Below are 24,951 nucleotides of genomic sequence, written 5' to 3'. Positions count from 1 at the left end.
TATATGCCTTTCCACCTCTACCTCTTCTGCCCAAGGTTCTCTTGAAGGCCAGACAAGACAAGCCATCCCTGATCCTGATAGCACCGGATTGGCCTCGACAACACTGGTACCCACTACTGAGGAGTTTGGTCCGAGAGCCTCCATGGCCTCTGCCTTTGATTCCACAACTTTTGTCTCAGGAGGGCAATCACTTTCTCAATGTCAGAATTCAGTCTCTGCATCTAACAGCCTGGCATATTCTGTTTTAGATTCTGGAGGTTCTCAGCTTCCACAACAAGTTTTGAATGTTATTTTGGAGGCCAGGAGGCCTAGTACAAGGAAAGTTTATGCTGATAAATGGAGGAGATTTTTTATTTGGAGCAAAAGGAAGGACTTTGATGTTTCCAAGCCTAATTTGAGTGCTTCCTTACAATATCTTACTGAGTTATTAGACAAAGGTTTGTCCTTCTCCTCCATAAAGGTTCATGCTGCAGCCATTTCTGCTAATTATGACTGTGACCCTCCTTTATTCTCTCATCCTTTGTTTAAGCAGTTTCTCAGAGGGGCAAAGAACATAAGACCCCACGTAGAGCTCCTACTCCTGCTTGGGATCTCAATTTTGTGTTGGAAAAGCTTACTCTACAACCTTTTGAGCCTGCAGCTACTGCCGAAGTTAAAGTATTTGTCATGGAAAACTGCTTTTTGTTGGCCATTACTTCTGCAAGAAGGGTTTCTGAATTACAGGCCCTTATGGCAGTGGAGCCTTTCTTGATTTTTCATAAGGATAGGGTATCTTTGCGTACTAATCCTTCCTTTATGCCTAAAGTGGTTTCTAGTGTGGCCTTAAACCAAACTATTCATTTGCCTACTTTTTATGCAAATCCTCAAAATAAAGGGGAGAAGATTTTGCATACTTTGGATATTCACAGGCAGTTGCGTTATTATTTGAGCAGAACCAAGGAGTTCAGACAGTCTCAGCAGTTGTTTGTTTCTTTTGCTTTGGGTTCACAGGGTAGACCTGTTTCAAAACAAACTATTTCTAAATGGATTGGGTTTTGTATTTCTTTTGTTATTCCCATCATGGTAAGGAGATTCCACTGGAATCAGACCTCATTCCACTAGAGCTACTGCAACTTCTACTGCCTTTCTAAGGGGTAGCTACAAAGGATATTTTGGAAGCAGCCACTTGGAGTTCAGTACATACTTTTTCTAAACATTACCACCTTCCTCTTTATTCTAAGTCTAGGGCTGGATTTGCCACTGCAATATTACAGGGCATTTTAGCAGCCCCTAATGCTTTATGATTTTGCCAACCTCCCTTTCCCGTTGCTTTGGGATTCTACCCATAAGTAAGGACTGCAGCAATGTGAGATGAAGAACATAGTACAGTTTTGTACCTACCATAAATGTAGATGTTCAAGATCCACATTGCTGCAGTCCAATTCCTCCCTCCTTCCCCTCTGTAGCTTAGCATGGTTATATGGTTTGGGTGATGGCTGTAGTTGGGCATATCTTTTGGGAAGGTACTCTGTTTTTTGGCTGTGGCCTTTCTTTTAGGGCCTTCTGACATCTGGGGCAAGAAAAGACTGAGGATATGATGTCGGTCATGCGCTTTTATACCCTGACGCTCTGATGTCAGGGCTGTGCGCCCATGACCGACGTCAGCCTAATACTTTGGTATTCGGGCCGACCGAGGACAGCGGACTACCCATAAGTAAGGACTGTAGCAATGTGGATCTTCGAACATCTACATTTATGGTAGGTACAAAACTGTACTCTTTGGATAGGTGGGGTAAAAAAGTGTACACCTCTTCCACTCTAGCAATGAGGGCTTTGAATTGCCAGTTTCATATGTTAAAGTACCAGAATTTTCTCCTTACTCAATTAAAATCTAAGGTAGATGCTTTGGCAGAGGGCATAGAGTGTAAGGAATTACAGGAGTTGGTTCATGCCTCTGATCAGGTGGGTAAGCATTCCTTGCAGTGTGGTTTCGATGCTTTACAGGCTTCTTCCAGGGTGGCTGCCACTGGATCAGTTATTCGCAGGCACGCCTGGCTTAAGGATCAGAGTTTGTCAGAGCATGTTAAAGCTAGAATTTTGGATGCTCCTTTACAGTCTGAAGTTTTGTTTGGTCCTCCTGTGGAGTCTGTCTTAAAGAAAATGGAAGACAAGGCTAAGTCTATGCAGACTGTTAAAGATTTTGCAGGTGCAGCCCCTAAGTTTAGCAGAAATTGGCCTACTAAGGGATGGGCTTACCCTTCTTCTGATTTACAGTCTAGGGGCAGATCTAGACGTGGTAGGGGCAGAGCTCAGGGTTCTTTTAGGCCTAGAACGTGGAGTTCCCCTGCACCATCTACAAGTGAGGGCAGGGGCCAGTCCTTTCGTAAACAGGCCCAATGACCTGCATCTTCAGCTGCCAGATCCCTCCTGTCTGGCAGCTCCTTTGGGAGGAAAGTTAGCACTTTTCAAGCAAAACTGGCTTTTAGTCACCCAGGACAAATGGGTACTGGACATTATAAACCGAGGCTACAAGTTTTATTTCCACACATTGCCTCCTTTCAAAGGCATGCCAGACGTTCCTCCTCAGCAAAGAGTAGAGGCTCACAAACAGATTTCTTTACTTCTTCAAATGGGGGCTATACAGCAAGTCCCTATGTCAGAAGTGGGCCTAGGATTTTATTCTCGCCTGTTTCTTGTACCAAAGAAAGGAAACACTTGGAGACCAATTTTGGATTTATCTATCCTCAACACATACCTGGACATTCCAAAATTCAAAATGTTGACGTTGCAACAACTTCTGCCTCTGTTGGGCAAAGACCACTGGATGGTAACTCTGGATCTCAAAGAGGCTTATCTTCATGTTCCTATCAGACCCAGTTGCAGGAGATTCCTGCTGGCTGGGACTTTTACATTATCAGTTCTCTGCATTGCCCTTTGGCTTATCTACTGCCCAGGGTGTTCACAAAGGTTCTGGCCCGGTGATAGCCTTCTTAAGGTTAAGAGGAATACAAATTTATCCTTATTTGGACGATTGCCTGATTCTTGCTCAAGACGAAAACAAGCTTCTTCACCATCTACAGTATGTTATGGCAGTGTTAAGGTGCCTAGGGTATTCTGTGAACAAAACAAAGTCCAGTCTAGTACCCTCTCAGGAAATGTGCTTTCTGGGTGTGAGACTGAATACAGCTTCCCAGATGGCTTTTTTGACCCCGGACAAGCAAAGAAACCTTACACTTTACTTCCAGTAATTGTCTCTACGGTCCAGGCTGACTGCAAGGACAGTCCTTCAAGCCTTGGGGTTCATGGCATCTTGTATTCTGGTGCTTCCCAATGCCAAACTGCATATGAGGAAGCTACAATGGTATCTCAAAATGTATGGACACAACACTGCCACGATCTGGACACTGTCATTCAAATAATACCTTGCATTCAAAAGGAATTTTTGTGGTGGGCTCAGGAATGTCACCTAAACAAGGGACTCTCTGTGACCCGACCAGAGGCGAGTCAGATCTTAACGACAGATGCCTCGGACAAGGCTTGGGGAGCACACCTCAATGGAAAGTGGGTTCAAGACACGTGGCCTGCCAGACTTCAATATTTACATATCAACTTGAAGGAGATGTTAGCAGTCCAATTTGCATTGATGGCTTTCAATGATTTACTTCACCCGGGACAAGTGTTGATTCAAACAGACAACACAACTGTCATGTGGTACATCAACAAGCAAGGGGGAACCCATTCGTACCCTCTTTGCAGACAAGCTATGATTCTGTGGGAGACTGCTCTCAGTATGCACCTCACTCTTCAGGCAAGGTTTCTGCCAGGAGCACAGAACTCCTTAGCAGATGTTTTGAGCAGACAGATGGTGGATCCCCACGAGTGGAAGTTGGATCCTCATGTATTTTGACAGTTGACAGTGATATGGGGGACTCCTGACATAGATCTGTTCGCTTCTCCACTAAATTTCCAGTTGCCAAAGTTTTGCACAAAGATGTTTCATCCCACAGCTTGGAAAGTGGATGCTCTATCATTCAGTTGGAGCAATCTTCACGTCTATGCCTTTCCTCCTCTGCCTCTCCTTCCCAAGGTGCTCTTGAAGGTCAGACAAGACAAGCCCTCCATGATTCTAATAGCTCCGGATTGGCCTCGACAGCACTGGTACCCTCTGCTGAGGAGTTTAGTACGGGAGCCTCCTTGGCCTTTGCCTTCAATTCCACACCTTTTGTCCCAGGCTGGCAATCATTTCCTCAATGTCAGGATTCAGTCCCTGCATCTAACAGCCTGGCATATTCTGTTCTAGAACCTGGAGGGTCAAGCTTCCTCAAGAAGTTTTGAATGTTATTTTGGCGGCCCGAAGGCCTAGTACAAGGAAAGTTTATGCTGATAAATAGAGCAGATTTTTATTTGGAGCACAGCAAGGAGTTTTGATGTTTCCAGGCCTAATTTGAGTGTTTCTCTTCAATATCTTACAGAATTATTAGACAAAGGTTTGTCTTTCTCCTCTGTAAAAGTTCATGCTGCAGCCATTTCTGCTCACTATGACGGTGACCCACCATTATTCTCTCATCCTTTGTTTAAACAATTCCTTAGAGGGGCAAAGAACATAAGACCCCACGTAGAGCTCCTACTCCTTCCTGGGATCTCAATTTTGTGTTGGAAAAACTTACTTTACCTCCTTTTGAACCTGCAGCTACGTCTGAGTTAAAGTTTTTGTCTTGGAAGACTGCTTTTTTGTTGGCCATTACGTCTGCTAGAAGGGTTTCTGAATTACAGGCTCTCATGGCAGTTGAGCCCTTCCTGATTTTTCATAAGGATAGGGTATCTCTGCGTACTAACCCTACTTTTATGCCTAAAGTGGTTTCAAATGTGGCCCTGAACCAATCTATTCATTTGCCTACTTTTATGCTGATCCCCAAAATAAAGGGGAGAAAATTTTGCACACTTTGGATATTCACAGGCAGTTGCGTTATTATTTGAGCAGGACTAAAAGTTTCAGACAGTCTCAACAGTTATTTGTTTCTTTTGCTTTGAGCTCTCAGGGGAAACCTGTTTCTAAACAAACTATTTCTAAGTGGATTGGTCATTGTATTGCTTTTGTTATTCTCATCATGGTAAGGAGATTCCGCTGGAATCAGACCTCATTCCACTAGGGCTACTGCCACTTCTACTGCTTTTTGAGGGAGTAGCTACCAAAGATATTTTGGAAGCAGCTACTTGGAGTTCAGTGCACACTTTTCTAAACATTACCATCTCCCTCTTTATTCCAAATCTAGGGCTGGGTTTGCCACTGCAGTCTTGCAGGGCTTATTAGCAGCCCCCAATGCTTTATGATTTGGACAACCTCCCTTTACTTTTGCTTTGGGATTCTACCCACAGGTTATGACTGCAGCAATGTGAGATGAAGAACATAGTACAGTTTTGTACCTACCATAAATGTAGATGTTCGAAGATCCACATTGTTGCAGTCCAATTTACCCTCCCTCCTTCCCCTCTGTAGTTTGGAGTGTTTGTTTGTTTAGGTTGTAGATATTGTTTGTACATGGGTTTTGGAGGTTTTTTCTATTTTAGGCTGTGGCCTTTCTTTTTGGGCCTTCTGACATCTGGGGCAAGAAAAGACTGAGGATATGACGTCGGTCATGCGCTTTAATACCGGGACGCACTGACGTCAGATCTGAGCGCCCATGACCGACGCCAGCCTAATACTTTGGTATTCGGGCCGACCGAGGACAGCGGACTACCCACAGGTTATGACTGCAGCAATGTGGATCTTCGAACATCTACATTTATGGTAGGTACAAAACTGTACTTTTTCTGATTTTTTTTGTAGCAAATCAGTAAGGATAGAATTTACTAACTCACAAACAGGGTGGCGATTAAGTGGGTGGCATTGTTTTCAGCTTCAGTCCGAAGTAGAAATTCGATTTTAGTAATGAGTGTGTCCTTTTAACTTCTTAGAGCAAGTAACCTAGACAAAGCCATATGTAGAAACAGAGATTTTTTTAATACTACTTTTGCAAAACAAGTCGGTTCATAGAATTACAGCTTCTACATAAGCCTGAATTTACTGAAGGGTACAACGTCGAAAACACAAAATGCCTATAAGTATTGTCCAGCTACAGTTCTTTAAGGTTTCAACACTAAATTGCCTGAAAAGCAGAATTTAATGATAAACAGACTTGGTAGAATAGGCAAAAATCATGGACATTCTGCAAAAGTCATCATAGTTAAGCATGGCTGAAAAACATTGTATTCCATGCAAAGAGCAGAGCAGGACCTTTCAGCCAAGTATAAGTGAAAACTGCCCGTCAAGGTTACCGTTTCACCATATCAGCACCTACATAGAAAATAATTTTAAAAAGTACGGTTAAACAATATAATAAATGGGAGAAACTTCACATATTTTAAGTCGAACAGCACTGAGACAGGAACACAAAGTTAAAGCACAGTTGAGGTTAGGAGCCAAAGCAGTACTGGAGCTGAAGTTATACAGGATGTTTCCAAGCTAATTGACACTGTGGGTATGAATGTGAGTGACGCGGTCGAGTGGGCATTACTTTACTCTGCTTTAGACTGGAACCGAATTTTAAATGCTGGGATTGTCCCTTTAAAGGATGCCTGTCATTATACCCTAATTTACCCTCTATTCAGGAAGTTTTTATGTTTCTCTGTTTCTTCCTCTCATTTTCAGTTCTCTACTTTTCCCTTTGGCCTTTGTACAGCCCCAAAGGTATTCACCATATATCTGGTTCCTGTCATAGCCTTTCTCAGAATTTGGGGGAATCCAGATATTTCCATATCGGGATGATCTGTTGCCTCAGGCTCCCTCACAGTTCTGTCTACTTCAGGATCAACACTTTACTCCTTCTCTGCAGTCTGGGATTTCACCATCAGTCTCAATATGTCAGTTCTGACTCCTCCTCAAGACCACATTATCCCGGGTTGCAGAATCCAGACCATTCCTATGTTGGGCGTTCTCCCATCTTCCAAGGATCTGTCTTTAGCAACCTACTTCCAGTCTCTGCTCCCCCTTTCTCTCATTCTTACATGGGAATTTGTTTGAGCCTTGGGGGTTCATGGCATCTACTATCCCCATGATTCCTTTTGCCAAGCTCCATATGAGAATGCTTCAGTAGAATCTCAGTGGTTCAGCTCCAGCATTGCCACCCTGTAGAGTTTCTAGTTCCTAGAATACCATGTCTCAAACTTTAGTTTCATTGGTGTGTTCGACAGATCTCCCTCAGTCCAGGCCGACCTCTACTATAGAGTCTTTCACAGACTCTTCCAGTCAGGGATGGAGAGCCTCTTCCAACAGTCCGAGAGTTCAGGATCTCTGGTTCTTCATCAGAGGTCATACCACATGGCATTAAAGAGATGACAACACTCATGTTTGCTCTACAGGCCTTGTATTCCCTGTGGATGCAAGGCCCTCTATAAAGGTCTTTACAGTGGTCTTTGCAGACTAGCTCCTCAGGCCTGGGACTTCGCTATCCTCCATAAGATAACCCTTCAGGCAGTTGAATTCCCTTTAGAATACAGTCTTGTGGCAGACTCTCTTAGCAAGTCTAGGACACAGCCTCACGAATGGATGCTTCACAGGGACGTTGTACATCAGTGATGTTATTCAGCTGGATCTTTTTGCTTCTCCACTGAGCAGACCACTATTTTGATTCTGTTAGAGTCCCAAGTCCTTTGACTTGGAAGGTGGACACCGTGTCCTTTTCTTGGAAGGTAATTTTCCAATATGCTTATCCTCCTCTTCCTAGGGTCTTGCACAAGATCATGAAAGATTCCCCTAGAATCTTGCTGGTGATTCCCTTTTGGCCCAGATGACATTAACTCCCCCCTTCTTTTTCACCTGTCCAACAAATTGATGAGCTAACACAGAACAAGGGGTCTGTCATTCACTTCACTTGTCCACTCTTCTGTTGATGTTTTGGATTATAGGGTTTTGATTCCCTTTAGACACCACTTTTCTGAGGATGTGTTTAGGGTTCTGCAGGAGACCAGGAAACCCACTACCAGAAAATCCCGTGTGGCTAAATGGAAGAAATTTTCTGTTTTGTGTATCAAGCATCACCAGGATCCCTTTTCAGTGGGGTTCCCTTTGGTCTTTTCTTACTTTTGTGAACTGCTTATGCTTGCTTAGCATGTTCTGCTGTTAAAGCTCACCTGTCAGAAATCTCTGCTTGTGTGCCCTTGCACCTGCTGTTGACCTCTTATTTTGAGGTCAAACAGTTCTTTAAATGCATCCATATCAGGCCCCCAAGAAAACCTATTCCTCCGTAGGACCTTAATTTTGTCCTTGGAAAAAGTAACTCGGGCTCTTTTCAAGCCCATCGCTTCTTTCTCTTGCAGCATTGCACCTTTAAGACTGTTTTGTTGATGGCTCTTACTTTGGCCAAGTGAGTTTCTGAACTTCAGACTGTAATGGCAGCTCCTCCCTTTTTGTTTTTTCATAAAGATGGGGGGTGTCCACATATTCATCCTTCTTCTATGCCCAAGGTGGTTAATGCATTTTGCCTTAATTGGACTATCCAAATACCTTCATATTTTCTTTCTCCACACTCTGCTAGTGAGAAGGTGTTTCAAACCTAGGATTTACATAGACCGCTCAGATATTATTTGAGTAAGGCAAAGCTGTCTGAAAATCTGAGCAGCTTTTTGTTTCTTTTAATACCAGGACTTTGGGTTTGGCAGTCTGTGAGCAAAGCATCTTCTTGTGGATTTTGAAGGACATTTATTTTTGTTATTCCTTTCTTGGTAAACAGCTTTCAGCTTCAGTTTGAGCTCATTCTACATGAGTGGTAGCCTCTTCTGAATCTTTCTTCAAGGGTGGGGATAGCAGATCCATTCTAGAAGCTGCTACTTGGTCCTCTGTCCATACTTTTAGTAAACATTAAAAACTGGATGTCATTTCCAGAGCTAGGGCTATAACTTATGGGATGTCCTTCAAGGATGCATCTGCAGTCCTTACAAATGGGTTGTCCTGTCATCAGGCAGTCCTTCGGTCGGCCGGATTCCAAAGTCTGGGTCTGGCCTCGGCTGGTGTCGCACTTCACCCGACGTCATAGCTGCAGTTCTTCGGGTATAAAGGCATCAGCCGACACCATTTTCCTCCGTCTTTCTTGCCGCGTGGCGCCCGAAGCAGAAGCTGTTCGCAAGTGCCGGTCGGTCAGAACCAGAGATTACTACTACCGAAGACTTCTAAAAAGCTAAGTACCCCGTTGGGGACTCTTTCTTGCCTCAGCCGATGTCAGAAAAAGTGAATAACTGTTTAACTTGTGGGAAACAAATACCTCATAAAGATTTCCACTCTTACTGCTTACCTTGCTTAGGCCCAGACCACGACGTAGCAGCTTGTCTAGCCTGTGCTTCTTTCAACTGACGGACGCTTAGACGTCGGTCGGAATTTGCTGAAGAGTTTTTCGGCTCCGCTTTTGCTTACATTATGCCGTCGGATACTCCGACTACGCAAATTTCTAAAAATCGCAAGGAAAAGGACCGACACTCGCGGTCCCCGGTTTCGGCCGAAACCGTGGTTAAGCCAACCACGAGTGTCTCGGCTTCGGCTGAAACCGAGCCCACGGTTCTTCCTTCAGCCGAAAACTTACCTCTTACCGAGGCCTCAACTAGCTTGGCTGAATCTGCTACTGAAATCCCACCTGCTCTTGCAGGTTCACAGGATTTATCTGACACTATCCCTTTGGATATATCCACCCCTGCACATGGAGCTGCTAGGCCTCCTGCATCCATGTCGATTAAGGCCTTTGCCAGGGCTAAAGCAGCAAAAACTACCAAAACTGTGCCTGCTAAGACCCCCTCTCACAGGCCTAGCTCTAGTTCACAAATGCTTAGTCTAGCAGAGGATCTCATTTCTTTGATCCGGGGATCCCAACCACATCCAGACAGGGCCTCTCACCCACCTCCAGAGAAGAGGACTAGAGTAGAGCCCCCTCAGCCAGTTCCTTCAGATGACTCCTCTGATGATTCAGATAATTCTAACCCTCCAGAGGGCCCCTTTTCTCCTTATGAGGACTCTGATGCAGAAGAGTCCATTCCTTCTGCCTCTCCGCCTGAGGAATTTTCTTTTGGGGAAACCTTGCATGCTATGAGGGAACAATTTCAATGGCAGGGCCAGGATTTTTCAGACTCTAGGAAAAGGCTTAGAACCTTTTTGCATTTGCCACAGCATAGGCCTTTAGCCATTCCTCCAGTACTTACTGTTGTGGATGATGCATTTAATGATGCTTGTACTGCTCCTGATTCTCTACCTCCGGCCCTGGCTAAGCCCGATAGGTACTACAGGGTTCCGGACACACATTATCATTTGTATAAGGCCCCTTTTGCAGATCCCAAACTATCTCCCAGGGACCCAAGGCTGTAGCAGCTACCTCTGCCAAAACCACCTCCCTCTGAAAGGGAATCTAGGGCCTTAGAGAGATGGGGTAAAAAGTTTACACTTCTGCTACTCTTTCAGCTAGGGCCTTGAACTGCCAATTCCACATGATTCAGTATCAGGAATTTATGTTAGACCAGTTAACTAAAAACTAACCTCTGATGAACCATTAGATAAAAATCTGTACAGGAAATGGTACATAACATTCAGCAGGTCAGTAATCATTCCTTAAAATGCGGCTATGATGCACTGGAGGCTTCCTTTAGATCAGCCATGACTGGCACAGTGATCAGAAGACATGCATGGTTAAAAGAGCAGTCCTTACCAGACCATGTTAAATCAAAGCTCCTAGATGCTCCCATGGATAAGCTCAGTTTGTTTGGCTCCCCTGCACAGCAGGTGCTGAAGAAGGTGGAAGAGAAAGCAAAATCTGTCCAGACAGTCAAGGATTTCTTGCAGGAACTGGCCTTCCAAGAATTGGTCCTTTCCAGACACCTCCAGAGCTCCTAGAGGCAGAAATAGGCGCTCAAGAGGCAGGGGGCAATCCAGAGGTGCCTACAGGGGACGTCAGTGGCAAAATAACAACCAGCGAGGTGCAGCCACAGATTCAGCCACCACCACTTCCACAGGACAATCACAGTGACTTGGCTCTGGCACCGCCTACCAGGGAACAACTAGAAGCACCCTTAGGCAGAAAGCTAGCCTTATTTTCAGTAAACTGGCATTACATCACAGGAGACAAATGGATTTTACAGACAATAGACCAAGGTTACAGGTTTCACTTCCATACTCTACCAAGGAAGAGAGGAATGCCAAACCTACCTCCAAATCAGAAGACAGAAGCTCTAGAACAAATAACTCACTTACTAAGGATGAGAGCTGTAGAAAGGGTACCATCTATGGAACAAGAGCAAGGATTTTACTCCAGACTCTTCCTGGTACCAAGAAAAGAAAACCAATGGAGACCTATTCTCGACTTGTCCGCTTTAAACACATACCTCATTGTTCCAAAATTCAAAATGCTGACCCTACAGCAGCTTCTTCCCATGCTGGGCAAGGAGTCTTGGCTGGTAACTCTAGATCTCAAGGAGGCATACCTGCACGTCCCCATAAGACCAAATTGCAGAAGATACCTCAGATTTCTTGCAGGATCAGAGCATTATCAATTCTCAGCATTGCCCTTTGGCTTATCTACTGCGCCCAGAGTATTCACGAAATGCCTGGCATCAGTAATTGCTCATTGCTGGCTTCAGGGAATTCAAATTTACCCTTACCTGGACGACTGCCTGTTACAAGCGGACAACAAAAACAAATTAACAAAAGATTTGGAAAAGGTCATTCATCTACTACAAGCCCTGGGATACACAGTCAATATAAAAAAGTCAAGGCTGATACCATCCCAAAGGATAACCTTCTTGGGTGCAGATCTGGACACATCAAAACAAATGGCATTCCTGACAGTAGAAAAACAGGAGCAACTCCCTCTCTACTTCATGGCATTAACAAAGCAGAACCAGCTAACAGCAAGAAAAGTCCTGCAAGCCCTCGGTTACATGGCATCCTGCATAATATTGGTTCCAAATGCCAGACTACATATGAGAAAGTTACAGTGGTACCTAAGGAATTTATGGTCTCAGCACAAGCACAGCCTAGAAACCCAAATTCCAATAATTCCATGCCTGAAGCAAGAATTCCAATGGTGGGCTCAGGCCTGTCTATTAAACAAGGGACTGCCCTTCCACAACACTCAGCCAAGCCAGGCCATCACAACAGATGTCTCAGACTTCGGTTGGGGGGCACACATGCTGGACAAGTGCATACAAGGCTTATGGACTCAAGACCAGCTGCACCTACACATAAATCAAAAGGAAATGCTGGCAGTAAAACTGGCAATTCAGGCATTCAGACCATTTCTTCAACAGGGTCAACTGCTGATAAGGACGGACAACACCACAGTTATGTGGTACATCAACAAACAGGGAGGCACACATTCATACCCTCTGTGCCGGATGGCAATGGACCTCCGGAATGTGGCCCTGAGCTTCAACATTCAGTTACAAGCAATTTTTGTGCCAGGAAAAGAAAATATACTAGCAGACATCCTAAGCAGAACTACACGGATGCTCACGAATGGATGCTGCATCCGGACATCTTCAAAACCATTACAGGGAAATGGGGACTACCAGAAATATACTTATTTGCATCCCCACACAACCACCAACTGAAAAAATTCTGCACAAGGACGTACCACCCACTTGCTTGGAAAGTGGACTCCCTATCCTTCATTTGGAAAAACCTGACAGCATATGCATTCCCACCTCTTCCTTTGATGCACAAGGTGCTATTGAAGATCAAAGAAGACCGTCCAAGGATCATCCTGATAGCTCCAGACTGGCCAAGGCAACATTGGTACCCATTACTGAGGAGCATGTCTCGAGAACAAATATGGCCTCTGCCCCTTGTTCCCCTGCTGTTAACACAGAACAACTTCAAAACCCTACATCCAAACCTGAAAACACTGCAGCTGGCTGCCTGGAGCATTGCATAAGACCAAATAACCCAGATCTATCTCAAAGAGTTAACGACATTATCTTGGAGGCTCGCAGACCCTCAACAAGAAAAAATTATTCAGCAAAATGGAAAAGATATCTCATTTGGAGTACTGCAAAAGGAAAAAATGTGGCACTGGTAAACATAGCTAACGTCCTGGAATACTTGCCAGAGCTCTTCCACAACGGCTTGTCCTACTCTTCCATTAAGATTCATGCATCAGCTATTTCAGCAGAATACAACTTGGATCCTCCAGTCTTCTCACATCCTCTACTCAGGCAGTTTCTGAGAGGAATTAAAAACGTAAAACCACCTAGGAAGCCACCATTGCCAGCATGGGACTTGAACTTTGTGCTAGAAAAGTTGACACTCCCTCCTTTCGAACCAGCAGCAACAGCAGAATTACAGTACTTATCATGGAAAACTGCTTTCCTGCTTGCAATCACTTCAGCAAGAAGGGTATCCGAGCTACAGGCATTAATGGCAGTACAGCCCTTCCTGATCTTCCATCAAGATAGTGTCCATGAGAACTAATCCTACTTTTATGCCAAAGGTGGTCTCCAGGGTATCTTTAAATCAAGCTATCCACCTACCTACATTATTCCCCAACCCACAGAACAGGGGAGAAAGACTGTTGCATACCTTGGATGTACATAGACAATTACGTTACTACCTGGACAGGACCAAGAGCAATAGAAAAACTGACCAGCTACTGGTAGCATATGCAACAGGAATGGAAGGGAAAGCAATTTCAAAACAAACAATCTCTAAGTGGATAGGAAATTGCATTAGATTTTGTTATTCCTACCATGGGAAGAAAACGCCAGAAAACATCAGGCCTCACTCTACAAGGATCGAAGAAAGCAGGGTGAAATAAACCAATAATCCAAATGTAATGGAATGGATAGAAACCAAGAAGCTTAAATATTCAATATTTTGTTCCACAAACAGTCGCAATCCAGCGTTAAACCACATACAGCAAAGGGAAAGTCACAGCATAAACGCTCTTCTTCCAACTGCGTTTTCGTTTATTTTCCAACACTTCATCAGATATACTTTGTTAGACTAATTCATCTACTGTTTATACCCCATTTAATCAATCAATTAAAAAGTTCCCTCCAAATTCCTAACAGGTTAAATTTTTTTAAAAAATCTTCCAAATTAACTATCTGTCTTTATTATTATTAAAAACATTTTAATATGTGTAAAAAAATTCCTAAAGCTTCAAGACTTAAATAAATTCAACAATATTATGAAACATTTAAATAAAATACATGTGTAATTATATATTGTAAATTAAAAACAGTATTAAATTTCTGTTATTTAAATCATGAACAGATGAAAGCAGCCTGTACTTGTGTGCCATCTAGTGGCTATTTGTCAAAATTACTACTGAATATAAGTTACACTAAAAAATGTAAACATAGTAATACAAAATTTTAATAAATTAGTTTCTACTATTTCATAAATTATTATATAGCTAAAAACCACCCAAGAGTTAAAATTTATTTATAAATAAACATTATTTTAAAGGTAGAAAAACCAAAAATCCCTCTAATATTTGGTATACCTAAAACTCATAAAAACGAAATAGATCCACCCTTAAGACCCATTGTTTCGGCAGATGGCTCTAAAACACATACTTTAGCCAAATTTGTCGACAACAAGACCAAAAAATTATGGGTAGAAAGGCAACAAATTTTGAAAGATTCTTGGGATTTATTGAAAGTTATTACTGATATAGTTGATATTGATAATATTATTTTCGTTACTATAGATGTAATGGATCTATTTTCTTCTATTCCCTATAAGGAGGGTATTGAGTTCTATGAGGAAATTATATACGAAGACAATAGTTTGACAAATAATGATAAGCAGGCATCTGTCTGGTTAATGGATATGGTGCTGCAAAACAATTTTTTGTTCTTTAATGGCGAATTTTACAAACAATCACAAGGTGTGGCTATGGAGTGCAGTGTGCCACCACTTTTGCTAATTTGGTAATGGCAAAGTGGGAGGAAAAATATGTGTTGGAATGTGCATTTAGTAAATGGTGGGTGCTATACCGCAGATTTCTTGATGATATAGTCCTTTTTTGGACAGGAAGTGGAGAGAAATTAAATGAATTTTTAGAATATTTGAATCATACTACAAACTTCCTGAAATTCACTTGGACAATTTCTAATACCTCCTTAAACTACTTGGATGTGGAAATTTATAAGAAAGGTAGTACTTTAGAAACCAAAGTGTATAGGAAACCCACTTATTGTAATACTTATTTGCACTACAACAGTGCACATCCTACGCATTGTAAAAGGAACATTATTAAAGGCCAGTTTGTGAGGGGTAGCAGGATGACCAGCAACGAAGAAGATTTTATGCAAGAATGTGATACACTAGGGAATATGTTTAGAGACCGAGGCTACCCAGAAAAACTTATTAAAGAAATCAGACAAGAAGTTGAAAAAGGTAGAGGAACTAGATTCACACCTATAGTGAGAGGAGGAGTGGAATTAGGTAGCACTCCTAGCACAAGCAAGACTATAGATAAAGAACAAGAAAATTATAATCTAGCCCTTACCTTAGAATATAATGGTGTTAATAATAATATAAAACAAATTTTTCATAGAGAATGGAATAGGTTCATTAATTTAACAGACATAGAGAAAGCAGAAAACATTCCAGCTAAAGTGGTATACAAAAATGCACATAGCCTAAGAAATATCTTGGAAAATAAAAAAATTAATAATTTGAATGACAAAAAGAAAAAAGGTACATATAAGTGTGGCAGATGTGCACAATGCCCATATATATTAAATGGGAATAGTATAAATATAATGAGCAGGAATAGAACTATAACAAATGAAGAGTATTATTATAATTGTGATTCCATGGGCTTAATATATTTAGCTGTTTGTAAAATTTGTTATTCATTCTATATAGGGAAAACGGAAAGGAAAATTAAAAGGAGAATTTATGAACATCTCAATGATATTAAAAATTGTAAGGAGACTAATGCCCTTTATAGACATACTAAGGAATGCCCGGAAGCCACCTTTGTATTCACAGTTATTGAACATACTGAAAAAGATATAAGAGGTGGGCTTTGGGAGGAGAAGATAGAATATAGGGAGCTCTGGTGGCAAATCACACTAGAGTCCTATAACCCACCGGGTTTGAATGAATATACAAGTATATTACCCATTTTAAAGTTAAGGGCAGCTAAATTGTAACACATACCTGAATGTATTTAATAACTTGTGTCTAGTGTAATATATTATTTTTGTTATTTTTAAGAGTTCAAATAATGTTTATTTATAAATAAATTTTAACTCTTGGGTGGTTTTTAGCTATATAATAATTTATGAAATAGTAGAAACTAATTTATTAAAATTTTGTATTACTATGTTTACATTTTTTAGTATAACATATTCAGTAGTAAATTTGACAAATAGCCACTAGATGGCACACAAGTACAGGCTGCTTTCATCTGTTCATGATTTAAATAACAGAAATTTAATACTGTTTTTAATTTCCAATATATAATTACACATGTATTTTATTTAAATGTTTCATAATATTGTTGAATTTATTTAAGTCTTGAAGCTTTAGGAATTTTTTACACATATTAAAATGTTTTTAATAATAATAAAGACAGATAGTTAATTTGGAAGATTTTTTAAAAAAATTTAACCTGTTAGGAATTTGGAGGGAACTTTTTAATTGATTGATTAAATGGGGTATAAATAGTAGATGAATTAGTCTAACAAAGTATATCTGATGAAGTGTTGGAAAATAAACGAAAACGCAGTTGGAAGAAGAGCGTTTATGCTGTGACTTTCCCTTTGCTGTATGTGGTTTAACGCTGGATTGCGACTGTTTGTGGAATAAAATATTGAATATTTAAGCACCTTGGATTCTTTCCATTCCATTACTTTTGGATTCTCACTCTACAAGGGCTACAGCCACTACCACAGCCTTTTTACGAGGAGTGGCTACCAAAGACATTTTAGAGGCTGCTACTTGGAGCTCCGTGCATACATTTGCCAAGCATTAAAATTTACCTTTATACTCCAGATCCCGAGCAGGTTTTGCCACTGCTGTTTTGCAAGGGATCTTAACTACACCATAATCTTATTTCTCCTCCTCCCCCAGTTTGGCTATGGTATTCTACCCATTTGTAAGGACTGCAGATGCATCCTTGAAGGACATAGTACAGTTTTGTACCTACCATAAATGTAGATGTCCGATAGGCATGCATCTGCAGTCAGGATTACCCACCCTCCTTCCCTCTGTGGTACTCCTAGGGTATTTGCCCATCTTGTAGCTAGCTGGGGGAATCTATTATGGTGTATTTGTTTGTATATATGTACATACATGCTTATTTTTTGTTTGCTCTCTACTATTTGGAACCATTTGCATTTATCCAAATTTAGCCTTCCTAGAGGGCACCTGGCATCTGGGGCAAGAAACACTGAGGAAAATGGCGTCGGCTGATGCCTTTATACCCGAAGAACTGCAGCTATGACGTCGGGTGAAGTGCGACACCAGCCGAGGCCAGACCCAGACTTTGGAATCCAGCTGACCGAAGGGCTGCCTGACGACAGGACAATCCATTTGTAAGGACTGCAGATGCATGCCTATCGGACATCTACATTTATGGTAGGTACAAAACTGTATTTTTGTGGAGTATATATCTGTGCATTCCTCCTCACATTCTTTATAGTAGCTTTGGTAATCCCCACATATGACAAATACTGCAGCAGTGATAAGGAAGGATATAGTACACTTCACCATAACAGTAGATGGCCAAGTTTTCAGTGTTGAAATATTCAATCCCTCCCTCCTGCCTTATTTTCTTTCTATTTTGGGAATAAACTGCTGGCTGAGGATCTTTTGCATTGTTGCCATATTTCTCTCTGCTTCTTCCTGGATGCAGATGTCCTTTATCCTGGGGTTGCTCTAGTTCTCCTGGGGCACTTCAGTTCTGAGTATTGAGCCTGTGTACTCGACAACCTGTTAGTACTATATACTAGTATGTACATTAAGCTGTTTATAGTGTTTAAACTGCATCTCTGTGTTATTGTTCAAACTTTATATTTATTTCTCATGACTGTAATCTGTATCAAAGGTGTGTCTAATATATGTCATTAATTTTGTTACTGAATGTCATTTTTATTTCTCATTTGTATAATCTGTGGAGCTTTTCTCCCTGGGCCTCCGCTGAAAAAGGACCTGTGTTCAGTCGGAATTTCCTGGTAAGCAAATGTAAATAAAAAGTAAATGTGTGTTACCTTTATGCCAGAAGACAGCGCGAGGAGCATACTTCTGATGTACAATACTTGGAAGTTGTAAAGGCTTTGGTACTCTGGCTGGATGTTGGGCTGTACTTGACAGGAAATCTCACATGTGATGAATACTGCAACAGTCAAAAGTACTACTTTTATGGTAAGATCTTACAGAAGTGTACTTTAAGTATTACTCACATGATTCTAGATTTATTGATTTTTTTTTTTTTTTTTTTTGCTTGTAAGCAGTTGGGTACAGAAGAAAGCTGGTGGAGTTAGGTATAACATGTCAAATAGCTTACAGATTTATGCACTACATTTCGTAACACCATAAATTCAAAAAGCCATTACCTGTATCATCTCTTCAGCTAAACAAGCACAAATGCATACTAATTGCAGGCAACCTTAAAAGACAACCCTATATTGGATGTCTTATCTCCACAGGGAGACCATTATCATAGGTGACGTCAGTGTAGACTGGCTTCCTATTAATTCTTGTGATCTCACTAATTCTGTTCAATTATATGGTTTCACTCAGCTTATCAACTCAAGTAAGTATAAAAAACTTAAACTAGGAAAACTACATTTGATTGGGTCCTTAAAGGTTTCCTAATACAAATTCTGATGCAGGCAGTGTACCCAATACCATGAGTGATGATCCACCTACTTGTATAATCAGACAACAGAAACACAGTCCTCACAATCACCATTGCAACATTCTAAGAAAGCTTTACTTCCATTTAGAAAACTTCATTAACCCTGCACAAATAAACTAAACAAACTAATAAATTCACCACTGTGTGTTCATAGCTCAAATAAGAACAGGCGTCAGATTTAGCACTTTCATTCCTTTACTGTAGGAACTTCTTCAGAAACATTTCAATTTGAAATCAGACCATTTAAAGACAGTGATGACATCGCAGTATAATTAAGACTTTAAACAAATAATTAAAACAACATTCCATCAAACTATAAAGAATACTTGAAAACTTTTCAGTAAGAAAAATATATATGCAACGTATTCATCACTTTAAAAACCTAAAAATACCATTTATGTTAATCAATATGATAAATACTGTTTTGTATATATTTGTATTTCAGTAAACTTTTGATGAAAATTGTTTCGTTCAAACCTGGACTCACATCAGCTTAGGTTTTTAAAGTGATGAATACATTGTATATATATTTTTTCTTACTGAAAAGTTTTCAAGTGTTCTTTATAGTTTGATGTAATGTTGCTTTAATTATTTGTTTAAAGTCTTAATTATATTGTGATGTCATCACTCTGTATTTAAATGGTCTGATTTTAAATTGAAATGTTTCTGAAGAAGTTCCTATAGTAAAGGAATGAAAGTGCTAAATCTGACTCCTGTTTTTATTTGAGCTATGAACACACACTGGTGAATTTATTAACTTCGTTAACCCTCTCTGTTCATCCAGTTGGATTTTTTTCCACGGTGGTGCAGTGCTTAGCGTTGCAGCCTCACAGCAAGAGGTTCTCCGGTTCGATTCTCGGCTGGGGTGCCTTCTGTGCGGCGTCTGCATGTCCTCCCTGTGGTCGCGTGGGTTTCCTCCGGGTGCTCCGGTTTCCTCCCACATCCCAAAGACATGCTGTAGGTGGATTGCACACTCTAAATTGGCCCTAGGTGTGAGTGCGTGTGTGTGCCTTCTGTGGAAGGTTGGGTGCCGGGCTGGCAACTCCACACCATAAAAAACTCCACTGTCAATCATGAGCGGACAGGTGATCCGCTGTGGCGACCCCTAACCGGGAAAAAGCCAAAAGAAGAAGAAGATTAGATACTGCTGTACTGCTTTTTAATATATCAATAGTAAACACATTTGTTCAGTTAAGAACCATAAGAGTGAAGGCAAGCCCAGCACCTTGGCTGTCTTAAAAGTACTTTTCAGTTAATGAAAACTTGGGGTAAGAGCATATAGAGCTCACCATTGTACTGCCTTCATACATTTAAACTGGTTAGAGTAACCCCATATTCTTACTCACACACAAACATTAACTGTGTATAAAATAATCAACTCTCTAAACAAATGCTCTAGTCTTCAACATATTGTCCAGCTAAAGTCCTGAAGTAGAAATCTTTGTTCAGATAGATATCTTCTCACTGTTTTTAATCCAACAGCATAGCTAGTAACACTCATTACTCTAGTTATGTTAAAAAATGGAACAATATTCTTTACACAAATAGACAAATTAACTGTCTGCCTTTACTTAAATAAAAACTAAAAAAAAAATTCCTGTCAGATACTTGGTAATGCATGTGCTTATGACCTGGTTAACTCTCCTCAACCCAATTTTCTGATCTTGTATATACTGGCCTTATTACTTACTCCTGGGATTATGTAATAACTTTTTCAAACTAATGTCAATTTCCATATTTTCAGCTTTTTACCCCTTTTTTGTTATTATATCTCTTACTATTATTCTCATTTTCTGTTTTTCACTCCATTTTTCTCTTCTATTGTTACTAATATATTAATGCATTGTAATGTATTGTTATGATTGTATGGTTAACTTGGAACTGTATGCTAGTGTTATAATTTTTGTAAATATTGATGTGATGTTCTCTCTCGCCTTCATTCTTCACTGGTTGGGTTTGGAACCGATCCTTGGTTCTGACTCGGCCGTTTACAAAAGCTCAATGTCTTCCACTGGCTCATGGCAGTATCCTTATCCCATAATGCAACAGGAAAGCTCCTCAGGTCTCGTTTGCTGCTAACAAGATCGGGTATTCTCCATTTTGGCTCTGGCTAAGTGTATTTCTTTTTTTCTTCAAATACTTAAAATTGTTTTTTTCTGTGAGAGTTTATAGTTATAACTTAGATTGGTTGTTTGTCTTCTGATTTATTGCATTTGGCCGTCGCTTTTCCTCTTTAGTCCATTGTATACATCACCTGTCCCCTTCCACTTTCTGCTAGGCTCATTTAACTTGGAGAGCCTTTAAAACAATAAGTGTACTTGGAAAGTTTATTTAGTTTTATATATTTCTATAACTGCATTGTCTAAATGGTAAGCTCTTTTTAGGTAGACAGCTACCATTGGCCTGTTTTAATTAGAGGGTGGTCTTCTCTGTGTTTTTCCTTCTTTCTATTAGATGGCAGATTGTTGTGTTAAAATAGTATTGCTGTTGTTGTTGAAGACTGCCTCATCCTTTTTCAAGTTAGAGCTTGCTTAAATATAAAAAAAAAAAAAAAAAAAAAGTTTTGGTTTTGTATTTAGTATTATTGAAAAATTTTGCTGCTGTTAAACATTAGGTTAGTAAAAATGTTTAAGGAAACTAAAGAATCCAAACTTTCGAGATTCAAAAAGTGCACAAAATGCCATCAAAAATTGTCTTTGACTGATGGTTGCACAGTTTGTGTCTTCTATCTTGCTGCTGTTCACTTGCAGAAATCATGTGCCGTATGCCATGCATTCAGTAGCAGTGTTTTGTCGGAAAGGAAAAACAAATTAATATAAAGAGGGTTACTGAAGAGACTGTTTACAGTAGCACCTGAAAAAGGTCAAACTTCCTGTAAATTATCAAAAGCTTCGTCTTCCAAAACAGAGACATTGGAAAAAAGAACTTCTACTTCTTCCACCTAGTCGAAACTGTCAAAATAATTGATGAGAGTCTTCTTCAGATCTGAAGACAGTTGGAACCAAAAAATCTTCCTCCTCTGCCCCAGTAATTTCGGAGCCGATCGAGTTTCAAATACTGAGCCTGGAACTGGTCTCCCTAACTCTGAAATCTCCATTGCTTCAGTGGGTCAGATCTCGTACTCCCTCCTCTCAATCTTCTAGAAGCCTCTCCGACAGTGATGTGGATCGTGTGGTGCGGAGACTTTTGAGGACACCAGCACTGGCCAAACTTCTGTTGACTCCAATGCGTAGGGATTTGGAGCTGACCAAGACTGCCTGCCCTTCGATTCCTCCGATCCATTCTGGGTCCTCGGAGCTGGAGTGCCTGGAACTGGTTGAAGTGGAACCGTCGGACCCACACACCTGCAGCAGGATCTTCAGGCCTGGCTATGGCTCTGACAACCTCGGTTCTGTCTGAACTCGAGTGGTCTGGGAGCCAGTGCTCTCTGGTCAGGTCCGGGGAGGATAGTCGGATTGGACAGCTGTCTGATCCGAACTTGCCTCTTGGGGCTTTGGCGCAGGTGAGCTCAGCTCCTGCATCATCCTCAGAGCTAACCCTCTTGGAGCCGGGAATGCCTTTTAGTCCTTCGGGACAGGGAGCTTCCTTGGATCTGGGGCGGGGGGCCTTCGAGGTGATGAGTGTCACCACCGACAGCTCCACTCCTAGGTACAGACATTCCTCCCCCAAAAGTGCCAGTGTCTGTCTCAGTACCAGCACATACATACAAGCATGGAGACCCAAAGCCTCAGGATGCTCCAATGGGTGAAGCCCCCTCTTCCGAAACCTCTCTGGAATACCCTTCCAAAGAGGTCCTTCGGAAGAGATTATGCAAGAGGAAGCATTTAGACTCCCCAGAGGAGTCCATCACTTCAGTTATGGACCTTGATGAGTTAGAAGGGCCCCCATGGTCACCCTCCGAGGATGTATCCTTCACGGACATCCTAGAAATCCTGAAACAGAGAGGTGGCTGGAAGTCCAGCAACCCTCCTGAGGAGGAGTGCGTATACCTGGAGGCTTTTGGATGTCAGCCTTCCACCCATCTCTTGGGTGTCTCCGCCTTTTGACAAACTCATGAATGTAGTGAGTCAAAAGGTGTGAGACTCTCCAGATACAGTGGAACCGGTTCCTCGGAGGCCAAATAAGTTCATTTCAGCACCTTTAGACAAGGAGTATCTTACTAAGGGGTGTCTTGGTAGATGCTATGGTGGTGGCGGCAGCCACCAAAAAAGAACGGTCAGAGACATCATCATCCACCAAACAAGGAGTCTCATATGATGGACAGATTTGGTAAGCACATGTTCTCTTCAGAGACATTTGCTCCTAGATCGCTGAACTATTTGACCTATTTTACCAGATTACAGGGAGAGCTCCTGAAGGAGCTAGGAGATGCTCTACAAGGTTCAGTAGCTGCAGGGGTCTCAGACAAGGTTTCCACCCAGCTCTCCACCTTAAATTCTGTGGTTAACTCCTCCATGAGATCTATTTCTTACTCAGCAGATGGAGCGAGTAGAGCAGCGGGTTCAGGAATTTCCCTACGGAGACATTCCTGGATACACTTGTGTGACTTTGCGGAGCCTTTTAAGTCTACCTTTATCAATGCCCCTTTCGATGGTTGGACCAAAAGTTAGAGATGCATTCACCAGATGTGAGTAAGAAGAAAAACTCTCTCTGCCCATTGGAGTACGTTTTTCGCCTGTCTTCTAGACCTTATCCCAAAGGTCAAAAGGGAGGAAAGATGTGGCTCCGAAAATCCCAGAGAGCTTTTCAGGATGCACATGGTGACGCTTCCCCCAGGAGCAGAGGAGGAAGCAATAATGGGAGATGACATCCTCATGGCAGAGGTGGTCCGCAAAATCAGGGCAACAGAGATTAATTTCACAGTAGGCCCTTTCTGTGCTCCTGAAAGGTGTCCCATCTGTCCACCTCTGGAGGCAGTCGGGAGTTGCTTGTCTTTGTACCCAGAAGCCTGGCAAAAAGTAACGGAAGACAAATGGGTACAAAGCATTGTGTCGGGAGGCTGCCCTATACCCTTTTCTTTTCCCCATAGAGGCACTATTTTATTAAGACCACCCATTAAGGCCCTTCTTCCACCATGGGACCTAAACTTTGTTCTACCCTTTTTAATTCTCCCTCCATTTGAACCTGCGTCCTCTTGTGACCTAAAGTTCTTGACATGGAAAACGATTATTTTGATTGCCATTGATTCTGCTAGAAGAGTTTCAGAAATGCTAGCATTATCAATAAAGCCCCCTTACATGCTTTTCCACAAAGACAGTGTGTCCCTTCGAACAAAAACCCATCGTTCTTATTTATTTTACATTTGTTGACTGGGAGTGTCCGGCTGAGCTATTGGCCTTTTTCAGCAGAGGCCTGGGAAGAAAAGCTCCAGAGATCTACAATGCAATAAAAATAGGAATACAAATACATTTCAGTAAAAATAGCAATAGAGAATTTTGGTAGTTAAAATGCATAAGCTACATGTATGTTGTTGACAGATAAAACAGTTCTATAAACAAAAAGGAGAATGTTAAAGTAGAATAAGTTGTATATTTTGGTTTAAAAAGGGAGTTGAGTAAATATAAGATTTTGAATGCAGAGTAGCAGAAACTTAAAAGTTTACATAAGAATTTCAGGGAGCAGCGTATGCAAGAAGCTTTGGAGGTTGCATAGGAAGCATAGGATGAAATAGTTAATAGTAAGTTTTAGTAAGTTAGTTTGACTGTACTTTAAAAGGTAGGTAATAGGGAAGGTGAGTACAATGGCAGGACCAGTGTTTTTAAAGTGGTCGTTGGTTGCTAGCTTAAATTGTTTGGGTTGCTTACCAAAAGTTTGTTCAGAGTGTAATTTAAATCAGTCCAATAGATCTACCAGTGTTTTTCTCCACTATGGCAACAAGGCAGAATATATGCTACACTAATTGGATGTACATAGACAATTACGTTTCTGTTTACACAGGACAAAAGACTTCAGGAAATCTGACCAATTATTTGTTTCATTTTCAGAGAATAAGAAAGGCGCTTCTGTATCTAAGGTCACTCTTTAAAGATGGTTATCAGACTGCATTACCTATATATATACAAATCATATAATAAAAATCTTC

General features: G+C 41.3%; 1 protein-coding gene across 1 annotated transcript in view; it reads left to right on the top strand.

Moving 5' to 3' along the window:
* The window catches only part of CPAMD8 (C3 and PZP like alpha-2-macroglobulin domain containing 8), a 7,231,600-nt gene that overhangs the window by 1,610,440 nt on the left and 5,596,209 nt on the right, over positions 1 to 24,951 (top strand). The window contains exon 10 of the mRNA XM_044054766.1: positions 14,459 to 14,925. Coding sequence (XP_043910701.1) covers positions 14,459 to 14,925 — 467 coding nt within the window. The remainder of the gene's footprint in view (positions 1 to 14,458; positions 14,926 to 24,951) is intronic.

Source organism: Protopterus annectens, chromosome 13.part0 (genome assembly GCF_019279795.1).
Source record: "Protopterus annectens isolate FY-2018-M chromosome 13.part0, PAN1.0, whole genome shotgun sequence".
Taxonomy (NCBI): Eukaryota; Metazoa; Chordata; order Ceratodontiformes; family Protopteridae; genus Protopterus; species Protopterus annectens.
The sequence above is the reverse complement of the archived record's forward strand: the minus strand, read 5'-3'. Positions and strand labels throughout refer to the sequence as shown.